This window comes from Falco cherrug, chromosome 6 (genome assembly GCF_023634085.1).
Source record: "Falco cherrug isolate bFalChe1 chromosome 6, bFalChe1.pri, whole genome shotgun sequence".
NCBI classification, from domain to species: domain Eukaryota; kingdom Metazoa; phylum Chordata; class Aves; order Falconiformes; family Falconidae; genus Falco; species Falco cherrug.
The window spans coordinates 1,705,318-1,726,711 of NC_073702.1; the positions used below are offsets into that span (position 1 = coordinate 1,705,318).

At 40.5% G+C, this 21,394-nt stretch overlaps 1 protein-coding gene across 1 annotated transcript in view; it reads right to left on the reverse strand.

Annotated features, from left to right (window-relative positions):
- Positions 1-1,210: 1,210 nt before the first annotated feature.
- FHL5 (four and a half LIM domains 5) overlaps positions 1,211-21,394 on the reverse strand; it is a 31,711-nt gene continuing 11,527 nt past the window's right edge. The window contains exons 2-6 of the mRNA XM_027800444.2: positions 12,027-12,208; positions 9,602-9,776; positions 6,632-6,801; positions 4,301-4,487; positions 1,211-3,045 (exon numbers count right to left, since the gene is read on the reverse strand). Coding sequence (XP_027656245.1) covers positions 2,894-3,045; positions 4,301-4,487; positions 6,632-6,801; positions 9,602-9,776; positions 12,027-12,185 — 843 coding nt within the window. The 5' untranslated portion in view covers positions 12,186-12,208 and the 3' untranslated portion in view covers positions 1,211-2,893. The remainder of the gene's footprint in view (positions 3,046-4,300; positions 4,488-6,631; positions 6,802-9,601; positions 9,777-12,026; positions 12,209-21,394) is intronic.

Below are 21,394 nucleotides of genomic sequence, written 5' to 3' on the forward strand. Positions count from 1 at the left end.
GAGGAGTCCTGTCCTCGAGGAGGCAGGAGCAGCAGAAACAACGTGTGATGAATTTGCCATAATTCCCAATTCCCATCCCCTGCACCACTGCAGGGGAGGAGTTAGAGGATTTGGAAGTAAAGTTAAGCCTGGGAAGAAGGGGTGGGGTGGGGGGAAGGTGGTTTTAAGATTTTTGTTTTATTTCTTATTATCCTACTCTGATTTGATTGGTCGTAAATTAAATTAATTTTTCCCCAACATAAGTCTGTTTTGCCCATGAAAGTAATTGGTAAGTGATATCCCCCTGTCCTTATCTTGACCCACGAGCCTTTCATTACATTTTGTCTCCCCTGTCCACCTGAGGAGGGGAGTGATAGAGCAGCTTTGGTGGTGGCGTCCAGGCAGGGTCAACCCACCACAAGAGTATTACTGTATTTTTGTTTAGGCATTGGTTGCTAGTGATAGACACCAGGAAATGTCAACCTGATATCTAATATAACTTTTATTCCAAGTATTTATAGCAATCACATTTATTTCTTATTATTATTTTGAAGTGAAAATGCTCAGTTTCAGATTTGATTGTAGTGTATTTACTGCAGGAGGAATAAATAATTCAGTTGGTATTTCTAAAAATATAATTAGTTGATGAGTCAGAGAGGAATTTCATTTTCCTAAATGTTAAGGCTGAAAGATGGGGATTATCATGATCAGTGTGTCTGACCTGTGACTTTGTCATGTCTTAGGACTCTGCCTGGTAATTCTTGTGTCTGTTTGTAATTAAATTGGAAGATTGCTCAGACAAGACAGAATAAAGGGCCCAACCACATTCTTGCACTTTGCTGAATGTTATTTCACACAACACAAACAAAAGTTATACCCCACAGACAAGCCTGAATCTAGTGATTCATCATTTTCATTTAAAAATTTCAGACAATTAACATTTACTAATGGGCTAATTTCTGATAACTCAGTGCACATTTTTAGAACATCATACATAACTGTGAACCGCTGTATGTGTGTATGTGTATATACATATATATTTAAGGCAATGAAACATATTTCTATTTATGGGAATGCAAGTCTTACCAAGAACCTGTATCAGCCATGTGAAATGTGAAAATAGAAAAAGAAGCAGCTGGGATAAAATGAAAAGGCATAAACTAATCAAACTCTAGACCGCAATAAAAGCTGCCATGAAAGCAGTAACTGAAAACCAAAAATGAACACCATGCAGAGGAAAAGATCAATATTTTATTGACTGGAAAACAGACCGCTATGTACTTGTTGGTCAGTCATTATCCATATTGATTTTATGCCACTGCAGTTCAGCTCTGGCTTAGCTAGGCACACATATTCTTTTTTTTTTTTTTTTTCTTTTTTTCACTTTTCTACCTAAAGTAATGGCTGTCTTCAGTCTGGATAAAGCCCACCACTCAGGTCAGCCCATTAACTCTATGCACTTAAGGTCAGAATCTAAAGGAGAATATATGACTGAAAGACGTGAGAGATGAGGACTAAAACAGTGCTGAGTAATGCAGAATCCGCCGTTCTTAGTATCACTGCACCATTCACAATGTCCTGGTACGGGCACTGTAACATGAATTAGGCCAGTGTAACTTACAGTATGGAAGAAGAAAGAAGAGAAATGCTTGTAACTCAGCTCTAGATGACCTTTAATGATACACACTTGAGTGCTGAAGCTCAGCAAGCAGGTATAACCTCCTCAAAGCCCGGTACCTAGAAACTAACACCTTGTACTACAAGAAGGGTTGCCTGGCTTGCAATGACAACGTTACCAATTCTTGTCATAATATCAGCAAATGCACGTGGCACATGGCAAAATGAGTTGGGCATTGGTTCTGAAGAGCTTGTACCCTGGTATAGACAAGCAGGCACTTACAAGAAAAGGGGCAGGCTGTGCATCAAAGACCTAGCGGGGTGGAAATGGTAAGGCCATTTACAGTGCTTTAATTGCTGGCAAATGAGTTTTGAGGGGAGGAAAAGTACAAGGTTAAAGGGACAAGTGTAAGTTGGTTCTTTGTCTACTAGCAAAAATATATATTTCATGTGTGTATTTCAAGGTCTAGTGAGGACAACAGAGACAAAGTCTTAAGGCATATTAGATATGGGAAAGTGTAGATCAGCACTATCCAATCTGGGGCAATCATCATCTCTTACAGTATCTCAGTGTATGGGTTTATTTACATTGTAAAGAAGCTATGCCTGAAAAATTAAGTACAGTTAACCAATATGGTGAAAGGACCTGTCAGTTTTTTGGATGACTAAAGACTATATTTGTAAGGAGGAATCTCAGTAAGGAGAGGAAAATGACCTTTTTTCCCTTTATCTGGCCCTGGAATGGGCCTCTGTGACTTGGAGGCCCTCTGTGAAAAAGTACCCCCTCCTCCCACTTTCTGCCTGCTTTGTCAACAACTTTTTTGCCCAAAGTATGGAGAAAGCTGATATTTACAAGTTGTTCTTATCAGTGTTATGACCCAATAGAAAAATGCACATGCTTAGCTTTCCACACCAAGGTCTGCATCTCTGAAGCAGTGCTAACGCCTCATCATTAGTCATATGCCATATAGGCTTTCACAGTCCTCCCTGGTTCATAGGAAACAAAATGTAAATTTTTAAGCTTCTAACAGCAGAGTGCAGTGTGTTACAAGGAGAAAGATACTGTAGTTATTTTTAAAATATATACAAACCTCTTCCGCATTATTTCTTAAACAGTATACAGCTGTTTACATTTTTTTAGAAGCAGTTGAAAACTATGATAGAATTAAACTGCTGGTGGAAAGTTACTTCAATGACTAAATAACTGTTAGACCTTTTATATGGTTTTCTTGCTGCAGAGTAAAGAAGTACATCATTACAGAGCAAGAATAATGCAGCTGTACAGCTCTCCACAGAACTATGAAGCAGAGCCACATCTCTGACAAAGGACATCGTCCAGCCGAGTGAGAAATCCCTGGCCCACCAGCGAGACAGAGCATTTTGCACATTTAAAGCATTCCCCATGCCATTGGTGCTCTTCAAATGAGATAAATTTGCCACCTCCAAGAGCTGAAAGAGATTACGAGAAAGAAGATGTAAAGCCAGTATTTCTGGACATGGTTCAGAAACGAAACAGGTTGTTTTCTGATGTGTGATCAGGTTGTCATTCATATAGCAAACAAACAAATCAACAAAAATCCATAATCTGAAATATCCTTTCTTGGCTGAATTGACAAAAACCTTTAAAATTAAATACAGTAAGAAATATTTTAAGCAAAGCCACAACTTGTTTTCATATCCCATTACAAACTCTGAACAGAATGAGTTTGTCAGAATGTCCACTCAGATTTGCTAACTTCCCAACAAACTCTCATGAAAATTATTTGCAATGTGTTGATACATGTAGTTCCTTACAACATTGAGTGAATTTAATTATTTAGACCTAAGTTTTTTCATAATGGAGTCTGTAGGAAATTACTAGATCATGGGATTCCTAACGTAAGTGTCTGAAATAAAATATCGGGGAGTTGTGGGGTTTGGAGTTTTTTCAGGATTTTATTTTATTGGTTGGTTTTGGTTTGGTTGTTTGGTTCTTTGTTTTGGGTTGGGTTTTTTTGGTGTGGTTTTTTTTGTTTGTTTTTTGGTTTTTTTTTTTTTTTGTAAAAACATGCCCATTTGATTGGATATTCTTCATTTCCTTTGTCCACTTAAATATACAGCATGCACCTGTAACAATCAGGTGGTACTTTTCAACAGCTGAGTCCACACATAACAGAATTACGATGCAGAACGCCAGCAAATGCTCCCCGAAAGCTTCAGCTATCACAGACTAGTGACGTATGTCCAACTATAAATCAGCTAAGTACACAAGGATGCATGGAATAGAGCTCTGTTGCATTTGGCAAGCTTTCTAATTTGGCAAGTGTGATTTAGCAACAGGCAGTTAATTCATGTCCAGTTTGATTGCATTTGCATTTAAAAACAAAGCTAAAGAAATTGCAGAGATGAGGGACTTGTGTGTACTGTCCTGAGAAGAGCCAAAAGTGCCTTTTTTGTATTCTTAAAGATGAATTTTGGTGCAGAAGGCACTAAAACAATGGAGGAACTCCTTTTGGCACATAAACCAACTCCTTAGCAGTTAGGGAACACGCATGACCAGTAGGTCCTAGCACGATATGTTGCATGTGATGGGGAGAGTGTTCCTCTAGTAGTTAACTCCTTCAGTCTTTCATTATGATGGGACTTTTAATGCTGTTTTCTAAAGTAAAGGCCTGCTTTGAGAGGATACATCAGTTTCTGGCTCCTTCTAGAAGATGAGACTCACCTGTAATAGGTTTCTTGCAAGCAGCACACTTCTTGGCATACAGTCTGCTGAAACAGTCTATGCAGTACGGGTACTCGTCTTTGGAAATAAACCTTTGTCCAGATAGCTGGGTGTTACACCCAGCACACACAAAGCATTCTTTATGCCAAGGCTGGTCATGGTAGGTCAATCCCCCAGAAGTTATTACCTAATGTATTGACAAACCAGGACAGAGCAATGAGACTGTGAATTGTGAACAACTGTGAACAATGAAAAGTGAATTGTGAAGGATTATCCGGCCCTTCATAAGTCCTTCTGCTTCATTTCTCTCTTTCCACACACACAAGAGAAGACAGTTGTGGTCACATCAACTGTTTTTCATCAGGAATATCAATCTGACTAACTGTAGTTGAGCTGAACATGCCACTGGTTTGTTATTCTCAATTTTCTGTCACAGGATAACCTCATTGTTTGTAATAAACAGGTTAGCTTCTTCTGAAATTTTCCTCTTATACATGTGGATAAAACCTTGACATCAGGTACACTCTCAGAAGAACAATTCTCAGTGACGGACAGTGGATGAGAGAACATACGCTGAGATTATGGCTAATCTCCAGCTGGAACTGGCAGTTTGCTGTCTCCCACTGAAACAGTATTTTAAGTAGGAAGAAAGACAGTAAAGAAGCAAAAGTAAGGCAGGAAGGAGATCTACACTGTCAGAAGAAGAAAAAATGGTGTTTATCAGTGTCATCAAACTTCCCAATCCCTGCAACTCATTCACAGCTCTCCACTGGTTATTTATGAAGAGGGAAATTTCCAGTTGCTTTATGGCTTCCATATGTGTGGTAAAGAGCTGGTTTCACAGAATTTGTGAGAGACTGTTCAGAGAAATTTCTGTAGAGATAAAGATGAGCTGTGAGATAGTGTTTCTACTGTCAAGTCACATGCATGACAGTGAATGGATGCATGAATAATTGGAACAGGAGGAGAAAAATTTGGAGAAGCTTCATTAAGAAAAAACAGTGACACCATCAAATTTCCCAGGGAAATACAGTTTCAGGGAAATAAAGAATAATACTGGGTGATGTCAGGCAACAAAGAAATCTAAGTAGTTCCCAATCCCCCTAGCATTTCAGTATCGGGCTATTTCTAACTCTCATTTGCTTTTCCATTAAAATCTGAAAATCTCTGGCACAAAATTCAAGACTCCAGTTTGGCAATTTAATCTTTTTGGGCTCCATTCTTATTGATGGGAACTGAGGCAAGTTTAAGTAGTAAAATTGCTTTAGCTATTATGTAGGGGACTTGTTGCATTCCTAGAATTTTTAAGAAGCAAATCCTGATTATTTCACATAAGTGCTAACCTCCATGCCTCTAATAAACATAGAGCAGAATTACTATATTTGCCATGTGATCTTTTAATGCAAATTAAAGGCTAGATGTAGAGACATGGGAATATATAAAAGTACTTTCTGAAGTTTAACTACTGAAGAAAAAAAACAGGCAGCAGATTTTTATTACATTAAAAGCTTTTGTTAGAGTTTTACAGATAAACATTAAATAAGTACAAAAATTATAAGTTATTTGATGAAGTGATAAAAACCTAAATAATTTTTGCTTCCATAGTGATACAGGTACTAAAAAATAAGTTAAATTCTGCCATAAAAAGCAGCCTCAAACATTTCCCTAGAGAACACCTAGAAGAGTGTTTTCATCATCCAGAGACAATTTTAAAAGATGAGAAATTGAGGGAGGAATGAATTGATTTATTTGTATTTGGGGGGAAAAAGAAAAACCCATTTGAATTCAAACTTTCTGCTACCCACAGGGGAAGCATCATATGTTGAAACAGTGGAACTCTTGAGTAGTATTTTCACGATGGAATATTACTTAACCTGATTATTGCCTGATACATTTCATGAAAAAAAAACAACCAAAACAAACCAGGCAAGACTGTGAATGCTTTGCTTAGCTTAGGTGGCTTATTATGCATTATATATATGAAAAACATCAAAAAGGGAGGTATGTTTATCAAGGCAAAATCAAAGATTATCAGGGTTTTGCATAACTTTCAGAGAAAAATTCTACCTTTGTTAAAAATCACAATCAGTAACAAAAGAACCCTAAAGTATTTGTTCTGGTCAATAAATTTATTTCAAATATAATCAGGCTTAGATCAATATTAACTAAAGGGGACAGCAGACACTGTCACACTTGGCTTTCAGTGGCCGATGCCAAAAGGAAGACTCTGCTCTTACTCTTAGTTCACCATGCATTTTACATGTTCCAGCCCCTTCCCACATGAGCAATATTGCCTCATTAGGGCAATTTTTCAATTTTATGTTTAATTACCTTTTTGCAAGAGTAGCAATGGTGAGCAAATTGCTTCTCAAAACAGGGCATGCAGTAATTCTCATTGTTTTTGGTGATCAGTGGTTTTGTTCCCAATGGTTGCCGGCAATACTGGCAAACGAAGCAGGATTCATGCCAGAAACTTCCCTTAAATTCCATTTTACGGGAACCTGCAAAAACCCAAAGTGAACAATCCCCCCAGATATAGCTTGTAATATAAGTTTTAAATGCTGGGAACACTCCTGTTTTTAACCTTCTATCTCGGTACTGGATTACCCAAGAAAGCATTTATCCTCTGATAAGTTTCTCTGCATGTACTTGAAATTTCAAGAACACATTTGATGACATATGATCGCCTGGCAAAAGAAGTGCTAAATTGCCTAAGCTGTGATTTTTAGTCTGTCCTTATATAAGTCTTTTAGTGTTACTTCCCTGTGATATGCTTTAGTTGCTCAGAGTTTTTCTCAGACCAGCCAACTCAGTGATAATGTTCAGGTACACAGCACTTTTATGAATTACAGATTAATTTGTTGGATGTTTAGTACATCTGTTAATGCACTAAATTTTGGCTTCCTTAAGTGAAGGCCCTTCAGTTATAAATGAATTATTTATCTTATTCAGCATAAGATGGCAAGTTTTTAAAAGTAAATACTTTTTTGTGATAAAGCACACTACACTGCCTCGTCTCATAGCTCATTATTTCCATCCTAGATAGACAGTTCTTTTTATCATGTTCAACTAGATGCTTTTGATGCGGCACAAGGATAGAAAGTCACTCAGTTAAGTGTCTGTCAGAGGAGTTTCAGAGCTCTTAGCTCTGCGTACAGGTGCCCTGTACACCTTAATGTAGATGTGTAAGTCCAAGATATGCACATATATCCAAAAACGATTTTTCCAGTGACTCTCCACCATAACTTCCTCCCCTGCTGGTAGCATCAGACTGCAAAGGGAGGTGCCAGGTGCTTTGCCATCCTTTCCACACAAAGAGGAGAATTGCTGATACAGCTGATGAATCCTGAACACCTGTTTCCTGCACTGTGAGGCTAGTGGAGAGAGAAACCTCCACTAGTGGCTGTATGTAAACATAAATCAGAAGGCTGACTTTACTGTCTTTGTCTGCTGGGTAGTTTCAGCACAGAGCTAGAAAGCTGATGACAAAGAAGTTAACGATATAGAAACTGGTTGGCATTTTCATGCTACTTCAGTTCCCTATTTGCATTGTTACTCCTAGTCTCAGCACTTGCTGCAAGGATCTAGTCTCCTGGAGTCTGGGGCAGAATCTGTAAGGCAGATATACATCAGAGGATAATAATGCAAACCCGAGTATATTCTTGAACTATTCTTGTCACATCTGGTAAGGTGTACCTATTAGACATTTTTTTTTTTTTTAACTATGTAAAATGTAAGCAGTGTATCATCCTTCAACTGAACACTATTGCTACAATATTCATTTCTGCTAATACGGCTTTTACCTGTAATGAAAAGGAAATAAACTGTAAAAACACAAATTAATGTTACAAGTTGAACCACGACACCAGTAACCTAGTATTTATACTAAGACACTTAATTCTGTCAGCCTATACCTTACTGTTTGGCATTAAGATCTACTGACAAAGAAAATTCCTATGTCACTGCCAAATTTACTGATGTCGTTGGCCAAAGGATCCCAAACTAGTAGTCAAGCAGCCATGGCAGATAGTTTGCAGCTGGTATTTGGAGCTACATATGTGATCTGTAAAAAGGTTCAAGCTTTGAGGGTACTTCACTCTTCCAAATGTTAGGGAGCCCCTTTCCTAAGCAAGCTGCTTTGTTTTGCCACACAAAGTGCTGTGGCTTCTCTTAGATACCTCTGAAGAGGCAGATTTTAGGCAACCTCTCTGCTGTATGAGCTTTACTGGTGTGGTAGCAATGAAAGGTCTAGAGGATGTCCTGAACAGATCCGAGCAAAACCTGAAAGGCAGTTTAGTGGAAAGTGCCGAATTTTGAAGTTTGCTAATGGCAGGAAAAAACCTATTGTAAACACAAATGTGCTCGTATTCTTTTTAGTAAAGATGCCAATAATGATTTGAACACGAAATGCCATGTTTTGACAATTTAAACAAAAAATATTTCTGAGTGAAAGAAATGGTATAAAGAACACAAACTTAAGGTCTGCTCAATGTGACAGACAAAAGTGCAGGTGTCTTGTCTAATCCGGCACTCCTGCTAACGTTAGCTCTGTCTACCTACGCTCACAGCAGGATATGCTTCCTAAGAACAGCAACAGAATCAAGGACTCAACACGAACACATTTTACCCTGTCTTGACCTGGAATACTCCTCATAAGTATTCATAAACCCCGTCAGTGCTAGACAGAGGCAGTGTGTCTGGAGAAGGGCAACGGAGCTGGGGAAGGGTCTGGAGCACAAGTGTTACGAGCAGCAGCTGAGGGCACTGGGGTTGTTTAGTCTGTAGGAAAGGAGGCTGAGGGGAGACCTTACTGCTCTCTACAGCTACCGAAAGGAGGCTGTAGGCAGGTGGGTGCTGGTCTCTTCTCCCAAGTAACAAGTGAGGAAACAGCCTCAAGTTGTGCCAGGGGAGGTTTAGATTGGATATTAGGAAAAATTTCTTCACTGAAAGGATTGTCAGGCATTGGAACAGGCTGCCCAGGGAGGTGGTTGAGTCACCATCCCTGGAAGTGTTTAAAAAACGTGTAGATGCGGTACTTAGCAACATGGTTTAGAGATGGAAGTGGCAGTCCCGGGTTTATGGTTGGACTTGATGATCTTAAAGGTCTTGTGCAAACTAAATGATTCTATGATTCTGTGTTGTGGCGTCTCTTCACTCCCGGGAGGGTACTACAAACAAAGGAGAAGTAGTTACCTGAAAGCTGTTCTGAAAGTCAAGGACCTTGTAGCTTGGTTATTCAAGGTTGTGCTTATAATTAGAAATGCTGTTCCATTTTCCACCAAAGGGTCCCTGTAATCTTACCAGGCATAATAGTCTTCTGGCAGTGGAAACACTTAGATGAATACTCATCAGAGTAGCATTCGGTACACAGCAAGACCTCATCCTTGGCAGCAAATGGTTTCTCCACAAGCGAGCGACTGCATCTGGCACACCTGAAGCACCCCTCATGCCAGTGGCGGCCTTTGTAGGCCAGATCCTTGGAGAAAGTAAGGCCATGTTAATGAATGCATTTCTTTACAGTGTTCTTATCCCTCCGCTCCTCCCAGAAATAAAGTGAAAAATGGCAAGCATTGCAACAGCGACTTGAAGAGATGACAAGTGTGTCCGTTGGGAAGTGTGCTCAGAGATGATATAAGCACTCAACGTCACTGTATCAGTGTATTTTGTAGATCTCTTGCAGAGACCATTAGGAGCCGTGTTGGCGCAGGCAATTGTCTTTCCTTATGTAACACCAGAGATATGCTTTTATTGGGAGAATCATTTTGTATTTTGCAGTTGGCCTTCAAGGGGAAACAAGTGATCAACATTTTTAATGTGCATGGGCCACCTGACAAGAGGTGCATTCTCCACCGACTCCGAGATGCACCTCATGTGTTTTTCGACATTACAACTTTTTCTTCCAGCTGACACTATATGACACTAAAGAAAGATCATATTATTGCAGACAACAGGCAACTAAAATCTCATTGAGAACAAAATGATTCTTGGGAAGATTATTAAAAAATCATTGCTTTTATTTATACCTAATATAACTCCTCCTAAAAACTTGGCAGAAAAATGTTTAAGACTCAGCAGGCTTAGGGGACGAAAAAGCTAACAGTATATGCATGAGACCTTGACTAAGAATTAAAAAAAAGGAGCAAACAGCAGATTTTATTTTTCCAAGATTAAAAAAAAAGGGAAAAATGCACCTCTCCACCCACTCTCCCAATTAAAAAGTAAGCCAGACCCTTCCAGTTCTCCTTTGTAAGAAGCACAAAAGGGCAGAAATCCAACCTCATTTTTCTCCATTGTCAGAACCCCACCCTTTAAAGTGCTACATGCTTCATTCAGTTCAGGAGGTGCTGAGAGCTTCCCACTTTCCTTTGCTTTAGTTAGCACTCTGAACCTTGCAGAAAGTAGGCGAATGACCCCAGTGCAGCCTGAGGCAAAGGCTGGGTAAGAAGGGGAGGAAGACAGCCAAGCTCTAGCACCTTGGCAGAGGTGGGACAACCAGCTATAGATCTCTGTGGTCCACTTTTTCAGCTGACTCTGGCCTGTTGCACTCCTGTCTTATTATTCCTGCTTTTTTCTCCCAGCTTTTCCTTCCAGTTAGTCCAAAGACCTGTTTCTGTTAATGACCTTAGACATCGGTAGTCCTAACACTTAATTTTAAACTTTAAAAGTGAAATCAGTGAGTTCAGAGCACCTGTTCTTCAGGTGACCCTGATTGGTGCTACATGTACAAGTCTGCTGTTGAAAAATGCTGATGAGAGTTTGAGGAGTGTCAGCCAGATCAGCGTTTTCCTTGGATGATTCCTTTACAGTTCTGAGCTCTAGTCAGACAATGTGCTTTGCAAACCATGAAGTGCTTTGGCCAGGGAGACCTCCCGAGAGGCTTGTTTTAATAACTTTCTGACCTTTTATTTCAAAAGAGCATAGGCAAAGCGAGCGTGAGGAGGTGAGCACTACACACTGAACTTGGCAAAACAAAGGCATTTTGATAGGTTTCATCTGAACTTAAAAATTCAAAGTCAAGTGTACAGGCTTTAAATTGGAGTACAGGGTACTGGAAATCCTGTCAAAGGCCACAGAGGAACTCGTATTATTAATTAATGTTCTAAAAAGGGAGAGGTGAAAAGAAAGACAAGCTCAGAAACACTGCCACTAACACGCCTTCTGCGAGATAGGCAAGGTAAGTATGGAATTAAGTTAAAATTAAAACATACCTCATTTCCAAAAGACAGAGGGAATAATATATAAATTGTAAATATGGGTTTTCCTCAGCTTGGCATCTGCATGTCAACACCTATAGTAAAAGTAATTTATCCAATACTCAAAATATTTTTTCCATGGACATCTCTCAGATATTTCAAAGTGTCATTCAACTTGATCCACTGCATTACACCATCCCCCTACCGTCTCTCAAGCACTGCACAGTCTCTGCAGCCAGTGAGTGACTGGAGGGGAAGGATGGAGTCTAGTTGTGCTCCACACATACACCACAGCCTTGCCGTATGTTTGAGGCACATGTATGTGCAGATTTCATGACCTTTGGCCCCAGAGCTTTCCTATTCTTGGAAAGCAGCACTGTTTCTCTTTGCTGTGCGTGGCTGTACAATGGCTATGCTTAGGTCTCTTCACCAGTACAGGGATATGCAGAGGTCTGGATATAGAATCTGCCATTAAAGAAATGGGATTTGTATATAATTTAGAAAAGAACAAGAAGTGAAAGCTAAATGCTTACCTTGGAGTCGCACTCAATAGGTTGCTTGCACTCTTCACAGGGGTTGGCAAACAGGCTGTCATAACATGTAACACAGTAAGCGTTTTCTTCTCTCAATGCATATTTCCTTCCACGAAGAGACTGCAGGCAGTAATGACAGTCTGTGTGACTGCTGGTCATTCTGGTGGGGCTCTCCACGTGCTCTGGAAAGATGGAAAAAATCATTCAGTGGAGGACTATTTGCTTGCTCAGATAACAAGTAATGCTGCCTTACCTGTGGAAGTCAGGACAGGTGTTTCTCGGTCATTTGCAGTGCCCTGAATTTCTAATGCTGGTCTGTTCCATAATAAAATGGTAGTCTTTAACAACGTATACTGTTTATTTTGTTACCTACATAACAGGGAGCAAGAAGGTTGCCTCAGCTTAATCTAATGGTACTTACACTCTTAGGTCAGATGCCTGAAGATAAAGCTGTCTTTGCATTCTCTATGTATTACTGGCATTATGAGCATTACGTACTGGATTGTGCGGCACGGTTTATCGAGAAATCAGGGAACAGAGAGAGAAGCAATAGTTCAAAAAATAAACCAGCTATGGAGTTAAAAGGCCCAAGAAAAGTGTCAAGCACTTTGTAATGTGTTCCTGGCTTTCTCTTGCCATTCCTATCTTTTTGCTCATTCCTTCCTTTTCAAAATACTCCCCTCTACCTGACCAAACAGAAGGAAGACAAAGGAGTCCAAACTATGTGGCTGTTATTCACATAATCCCAGCTATGCTGCTAACATTTGGTGGCAATGAAAGGTGACACAAATACCTCTGGATAGCAAAAGAGCGATCTCATAAAGAGAAATAAACTAAATCGTAACTGCAACTCCCAGAAGGTTTCCCTTGTTGTTATTGGAAAATATTTTCTTTTCCTACATATTTATTTTATTTCTTTATTGCCAGGTTCCATGTTGGCAGTGCCAAAATGCTGTGAGATAGGTTATAGTTCTGTGCCAGACAAGTGCAGGAAATACCACAAATCTACTGAGAGCCACTTGTACGAGTTTCCCATCCTTCGGTTTTCCAGGCTAAGAAGGCTTGGATAAGCATGCAAACATCAGCTGCTTATAGATCTGCAATGCTGACTGTTTTCAGGATCGTGGAGATGAAGACTTAGTCTTGTTGCTGGTTGGATTATCAGCACTTTGCTAAAATTGGGTCTTGGTTCCTGGGAATGAAGGAAGAAAAATCCAGAAAGTTCCCAGTGAAGCAAACCCAGAAACATCTGCTGGACTCATTGGATTGCACTCTTCATTAAACTTGAGTGTAGCTGCAGACAGCGCCAACAATCATAAATTTTAGAGGACTTGAGAATAAGTCCTCTAATGGGGATGGTCTCCTAAAATGTTTAAGTATCAGTGACTTTTAGCATCTGAAATCCTTGTGCTTTGAAAAACAGTTTATCCTAACCAGATGCAAAGCCTGAAAGTAAGGAAGAGACGCACGTGAAGAACAAGATTCGAGGGAGTGCTTAGCCATCACAGAGCTGAAATCTAGTCCATTTAGAGTTACTCCCTCATACTTGTTTTTTATACACTCACTGCCTGTCCTATACCCATGGTTCAGTTTTAAAAAGGCATATCATCTATTTCTGGGTTTCCACTTTGTGAGATGTAAACCAAAATGATCATTTGAACTATGAGAAAGAACAATTACTGCAGGTCTCCACTGGCACCAATGCATAAAGTCAGGCATTTATTAATTTAATCCTGGAGGGATAGTAGTAAGGCAGTGGAAAAGGGCAGGGAGAGAGGCGATAATGCTTATTTCAGACCAAAAGTAATGATTCGATTGTTTGGCACAAGCTATGGAAAACTTGTTGTTCCTGTAAATTGGAAATCTTTTGAGTTGAATTGATTTACTGCCTTTTTCTGACTGCCTTAAATATTTGTGCTAGCCAAGACAGAGTGTAGTAAGGAAATAAAATAATCTGTAACTCAGATCAGTGGGAAACATGCTTTCTTAAAAACATTACAGGTATGTTTTTTGTGATATCCTTGGAACAATAGTATAACAGGGCTTGAATCTGACCTTCCATTTCCTTTAAGACCAGAGATGTGGATGTGAAATGAATGAGGCCATGTATACAAGAAAATGACATCCGTCAGCTTGTACATTTGCACAGCATGACATGTAAAAAGTAGACACAGCACAATGCATTTGGTACACAATCACTACATAGTCATCACCAAAAACAAGTTTAAATTTTGCTCGTTTTCTTCCGTACTGGGGAAGCAGTATAAACTGATGGCTAGGAAGACAATCAAAGAATGTTTGTGGTTAACTGGGCTGCATATTCAAGGTCATAGGGCAGACTTGAAACTGGATTTCAGAGGAATTTTCGTTCTTTTTTTGTGGGAATTAGACTTATGAACTGTCTCTGAGGGCAACCTTGAGTCAATCACCTTTCTGATCTCCTCCCTGCTGAATCAGTACACCAGCTTCCTAACACAGTTTCATCTCTGCCTAAAAGTGGCAGCAGCAAAATCCTAAAAGGGCATGCATGAAGAACCTATGTTACTTACAGTGGATTTTGTTGCACAAAGCTCACCAACAAATAGCTTCTGATATCTGCAGATATATCTCTGTCTTTTCATGCTAATGGATGGTGATAGGTTTTTAAGTTATCAAAAGCTCTGCATACCCATCAATTTTCCTAAAAAAGTGGTCCTCTTGATTATTATTTTTGTTTTTCCCCAGGAAACCAACCTGTTACAGGAAGCCTAGTTTATATGCACAAACAAGACCCACTATTGTAATACCTCAGAACTTCTGAATTTGTAATTATCCTCTTAAATACCTATATGGACATGGGAGCAAAGTGCCATTACTCCTGTTTTACAGATGGCAGTGGTTGCTTGAGAACATTAAAAGAGTACCCTGAGACTACAGTTAAAGCCTGGGGGTGTCCTTGAGCTGCTCCTCTAGTAAAATACTCAAGTCTCCCAAAACTTTGCTTCAGAGAAAGTCTTCAGAGTTCAACAATGATGATATGAGACCATATTTGGCAATGAAGCAGCAATGGTATGAAAAATAATGATGATTTTTGCAAATCTCTTGGCAAATGTCTGGGTAACCTTTGTGAACTACATTTACCATTAGCCATGCAACAAAAAAAAGTGTATCTCATCTGCCCCAGCACTGCTTACCGTTGCTCCAATAAATAAGTAATGGTATGAGCACCATGTAGCTAAGTAGAATGTTTTTCTTGTGCTTTGATCCTAATCTCTAGAGAAATATGTTTACTTTAAGTTTGCTGGAAGCTAGACTTTGTGTTTTGAAGGTCAGTTAAGAAATCTCTGGAGGTCTGATGCTATTCAGTCTCATGGAACCAAACGCTGACTCCAGCATTCCAGCTGCTAACTCGTGTCCTAGGCACAGGGAAAGACTGTGATGTTTCCATTCCTTGGGAAAAGAGGATTTTGCTATTTAGATTGGAACAAAGCTAAATACTGTTGATTTCTATGTGTCTAGTAGGCACGGATACATGATATCATCTGTAGTGTTAGAATATTCCAAGGGGGCACAGAGAGATGCTGCTGAGGATGTGAGGGTATTGCAACTGGAGTCCCTGGGGTCACATTTGAGCATGCAGCAGTGTCACGGTATGAATTATAAAGTAGATGAAAATAAAACAACAGAGCTGGCTAGTCTACCTGCTGTTCCAGCAGATTATTGCAGAAATTAGTCACAAGAAAATAGGAGAGGGACTTTCTGTAAAGTCACGTAGTTTCCTATAAAATGCAGAGCACTAGAAGACGTCCAGTGAAGAAAGCCATAAGAAAATGACTGTGAAGTTGTGAAATCTGATAAATGTGGAACTTTCAGGAAAAAAATGCTTGTTTCCTAACTGGAGCTAAAAAGCTCAGCCACAATGTTAACGTATCTCTTAATAATTTATCTTGATTTTTTCTATAAATGTAGGTTAATCCCCCTTATGTTATATAACTATAAAAAGTCCAGAAACATTAAGACTGCTTAGATGGGAATGAATATACATATGCATGTAGGTATATCCATACGTGAAAAAATATTATATCTTTTGCTTTATGGTGATTCCAATGGAATGTTTCCTGATCTAAATAAGCCTGCCATTGAACTGCATCATCTTTTTCTTTAAGAACATGCAATGGTTGGGATAAGAGTCTATTAGAGAGGCAGAAAGAAAGAAAAATGAAGGCAAAATAAATCATTGCAAGAACAGTGAGGGATAAGAAAAAGAAATTGATCTATTATGAATGGGACATGCCTGCAAGCCATCCCAGGCACTTGTTTATTTTCAGGTAAGCATATATTTTTATCTTGGAACATGGTTTTGCTTATTTACATGAATTTGCTGACTTCATTTTTCCTTTTTTTTTTTTTTTTTGTGAAAGCTTCTGAATAATTCATCACATACATTTTCAAAATACATTAGTGACTCAGGGTTACAACTGCAGTATAAAGCTAACAATATTAAAAGGAAAATTTGCTAACAATATCACTATTTTATAAATAAATGTTTCTAACAATGTTCTGCAAGGAAATTTTTCCTCATTTCAGAAATCACAGTTTCTTGATTTCTCTGGATGCCGGCTGCCCTCCAGAAATCGGCTATATTATCATGAATAGTCCTAATAAAAGTCCTGATCCCTCAGAAAAACCCCAAACAACCCCCAAGTTAAAGAACAATGCATTTTCAAAGCACTGGCAATACCTTTGCTTTGTCTCTTCCCTCCTAGAGTAACTGCATTTCCCAGTGACACCTTTAAGTTATAGTTGAGTGTTTAAGGAGAGTAAAGTTTTACTTTTCTAAAAATGGCTAGAGAAGCAACAGGAACTATGGGCAAATATTATATATCAAGTAAAAAAAAAGTACCTACAGGAAAGCAGCAACACAGGTGCTAACTTTGAACAAGCTGTTTTATCCCTGTTGCACAGCACAGTAACACAAAACCAGGTTCTGGAAGCATCTGAGTGGGTCCAGAGCCCTCACTGATGAAGTTATGCTTTAAGCAGACAGGATGGATGCCAACCAGGACAGTGCTGTCACAAGAGACATGATTTTGGTGGACCATCTAAGCAAAGCAGCTCATTTAGAGGTTGAGCTGGTAACTGCACTGTACTGCACGGCACCGTGTTCAGACACCCCATGACCACAAGCAAAACCAACAAGAACTCTGGCTTAACCAGGGGACTGAGCGTCTCAGGAATTCTGTAACTTTCTCCTTAATTGGTATTGCTGTCTGCTTTGTTTACACCATGCAAACTCAAATGTTGGTGCAGTCATCTAAATTCTTCCTTTATTCCAGTACAGCATAATTTACTACTTACCTAAACATCAAACTAGGACAAATTAGAGCAGTGAAAGTGCCTCAACTAAGTGTTTTCAGCGGTGCAGACAAACAGAAGTGCTGTTGCAGAAAAGGCTTGAGTAGCCTATGTCCCTCAAACTCTCTTTACTAGCTACAGAGTAAGTTGGAAGAGCCTGGCCCCATCGCCTTTATGGCAGCTAGGTAATTTGCTTTAATTCACAAATCATAGAATAGTTTGGGTTGGAAGGGACCATCTAGTGCAAACCCCCTGCAATGAGCAGGGACATTGTCAACTAGATCAGGTTTCTCAGAGCCCTGTCCAACCTGACCTTCAGCGTTTCCAGGGATGGGGCATCTACCACCTCTCTGGGCAACCAGTCCCAGCGTTTCACCACCCTTGTTATAAAAAAATTCTTCCTTGTATCTAGTCTGAATCTACCCTCTTTCAGCCTAAAACCATTACCCCTTGTCCTATCGCAACAGGCCCTGATAGCAAGTCTGTCCCCGTCTTTCTTACAAGCCCCCTTTCAGTGTTGAAAGGCCACAGCAAGGTCTCCCTGGAGCCTTCTCTTCTCCAGGCTGAACAGCCCCAGCTCTCTCAGCCTGTCCTCACAGGAGAGGTGCTCCAGCCCCCTGAGCATTTTCATGGCCCTCCTCCGGGCCCACCCCAACAGGTCCATGTCTTTCCTGTGCTGAGGACCCCAGAGCTGGGTGCAGCACTGCAGGTGGGGTCTCACCAGAGCGGGGCAGAACCCCCTCCCTCGACCTGCTGGCCATGTTCCCTTTGATGCAGCCCAGGCTACAGCTGGCTTTCTGGGCTGCGAGTGCACACTGGCAGCTATTGTCCAGCTTTTCATCGCTCATCATCTGCAAACTTGCTGAGAGTGCACTCGATCCTGCTGTCTGTGTCACTGATGAATGTACTAAACAGTACTGGTCCCAGTACGGACCCCTGAGAGACGCCACTTGTTGCTGATTCACCTGCAGAACTTCCCCCAGAAGCATCCAGCTCATCCAATACAACTTGTACTTGTTACCAAGATCAGCCTGAGCATTTAGTTGGCAAAGTTCAAACTAGTGGTTCTGTATGCATCTTCCTAATGGATATTTTTCCTCTATTACAAGCCTTGCTAGTGAAACTCAAGAATTACCATCACAGTAAACCCACTGTACAGAAAAATCAGAGATCAGAAATAAGTATTTCTAATATAGTAGCTGAAAGCTGACTTTTTATGAAGGGGACAGAAAAGTTGCTAATGGCCTACAGAATTAAATGTAAATTATCTGCTGGTTTTCTTTTTTTTTTTTTTTTTAAATTAATCAACACATGAGTCAGGGAGTGCAATTCATCATTTGATACAAGTACTACAGTAGTGGCCAGAGATTCCATTCCAGAATAACTGGCCTTGTTATTCCGAACACCACAAGCTCTGCTGATGAGCAGTATTGCTGGTCAATAATGCAGCTCCGCCTTCAAGTAGAGACAAACTGTCTTTGGAGTGTTTGGTATCGATTCAAGTCTCTCTGAAGCTATTACCTAAGAACACAAAAGCTTTTCATCTGTTCACATTCCTGGGTCCTGTCAATACCTTCACCAGCAGCAGTACATGAAAAAAAGAGATTAATGCTATGGCTCAGATAATATCTTTTATTTTTCTGAAACTATTCTTACCCACATTTTTTATAGGTTTTCACAGTCTGGTAGAGCCAAAATTTTCTCCTGTGTTCATTATGGAACTCATTCCTTTCTGACTCCTGTCAGATTTATAGAATCAAATAAAGTCATGAAGTATTTCAGCCATGCATTGGTGTACCTTTTCATGTAAAATCTTGGCAGTATTCTCAGTCATACTCTCTATATTCAACCACAAAAGAGGTTTGAGGGTTGCATCTGGTACAAAAGGGCCATGTGATAAAGTATACCCAAATTAGCTGGTAAGTTATGGACTTAGAAGACATTTAGACAGTTTTAAATTGGTTAGCTTCAGCTGCCCGAGTTCCAAAGGCAAAGCAGCCATGAGCCCAAGATGTGGATGAGAAATCATTGCTGTATCATAGGTACAGTGTTAAAGGAGACAATTTAAAGTAATGTCATCAATGGTGTACCCCAGGGGCTGACACTGGGACCAATACTGTTCAACATCTTCAGTAATGACCCGGAGATGGGACAGAGTGCACCCACAGCACATTGGCAGATGGCACAAAACTGGGCCAAGCGGCTGATACACCAGATGGTTGTGCTGTCATCGAGAGGGACCTCACCAGGCTGGAGAGGTGGGGTGAGAGGAGTCTCATGAAGTTCGGCAAGGGGACATGTGAAGTCCTGCCTCTGAGAAGGAATAACTGCAGGTACCAGCACATGCTGGGGGCGAGCCAGAGGGGAAGTAGCTTTGCAGAAAGGACCTGGGGGTCACGGTGAACACCTAGTTGAACACGAGCCAACAATGTGCCCTTGTGGGTAAGGCCAACAGCATCCTGCAGGGCATTAGAACGAGCATTGCCAGCAATTCAAGGGATGTGATCCCTCCTCCCTAGTCAGCGCTGGTGAGACAAATCTGGAGTGCTGGGTCCAGTTCTGGGCTCCCCAGTACAAGAGAGATATGGAGCTACTGGAAAGCGTCCAGTAAAGAACCTCAAAGGTGACTAAGGGACTGGAGCATTTCTCCTCTGAGGAAAGGCTGAGAGAGCTGGGACTATTCAGTCTGGAGGAGAGAAGGCTCAGAGAGGTTCTCATCAATGTATACAAATACCTGAAGGGAGGGAGTGAAAGGGAGCCATGCTCTTCTTAGTGGTGCCCACCACAGGAGAAAATGCAACGGGCACAAACTGATGTTCCAGGGATTCCATTTAAACAGAACAAAAAACTTTCACTGTGAGAGTGGCTGAACACTGGCGCAGGTTGCCCAGCGAGGCTGTGTAGTCTCCAGTCTCCATCCTTGGAGATATTGAAAACCTGACTGGACATAGCCCTGGGCAATCTGCTTTAGGTGATCCTGCTTAAGCAGAGGGTTGGACTAGATGATTTCCAGAGGTCCCATGCCACCTCAACCATTCTGTGACTGTGATGAACCACAGAAAGGTTTATCACTGCTGAATGATATAAGAAGAAGGGTCAAAGAGTCCACAAAATGTTAGTACTCCCTTATGTGCATTTGAGCTGGAGTGGGGTCATTCCCATAACAACAAAACAGGTCTTCTGTAGATGACTTACTGTGAATCCTCATCTAAGCTAGATGTGCACATAGCCTAAACAACGAGACGATGCTATTGCTTTCACCTGTAATATTTACATGCTTGAAGCTGAACTTTGAACTTTGCTGCCTATATACATGTCAGCAATTAGGTTCTTCACAATTAATGTCAGTGTTTCCTGATATTTCACATATGGTAAACATAGTCTCTAAATTCTCAATTGAAATACATTCAGTGGAATTGCACAAATTTGGTTACAGAGGAAAAAGCAGAGGAAAGAGCAAAGGAAACTAGGGATTCCACGTGATTTCTATCAAAGAAAAAACTGGTCTCAGTAGATTCAGCATTTCCACAGGGAAAAATCACTTCCAACATTCTCATGTCCCAGCCATGCGTGAAATGAAGAGAGAAACATACTATTTTCTGTGTTGTCACTGTGTTCTGTGTGGAGCATGAAACGAGATCGATATGTCCTTAGTCAATCATTCTGATACTCAGATGTCAGTACTGCCCAAAAGCCGGGCCCTTGTTGATGGCCAGGAGTTTACCAGCTTGTCTGCAGTACCTGGTTTACCATAGTAAAGAAGATTCTGTTATTTCTGTTGTTGCAGGCTTGTGCAAGTCAAAACTCCTTTTTCTCAGTGATCATTTCACATTGTAAGCTAATGTTAATTGTTATAGACCAGGCTGCAGAAGAGATGTAAAGGTTTGGATGCCTTCAGTAGCCTCGGCTGTTTCAGTGACCTGGCTCAGAAGGGAATGCAGGCAGCGCTCTGCTCCAGCGCTCAGCCACCGCCCGGTACAGGACAGCAAGGAATAAAGGAGAGCTCGCGGCACCAACATCTATACTAAGTGCAC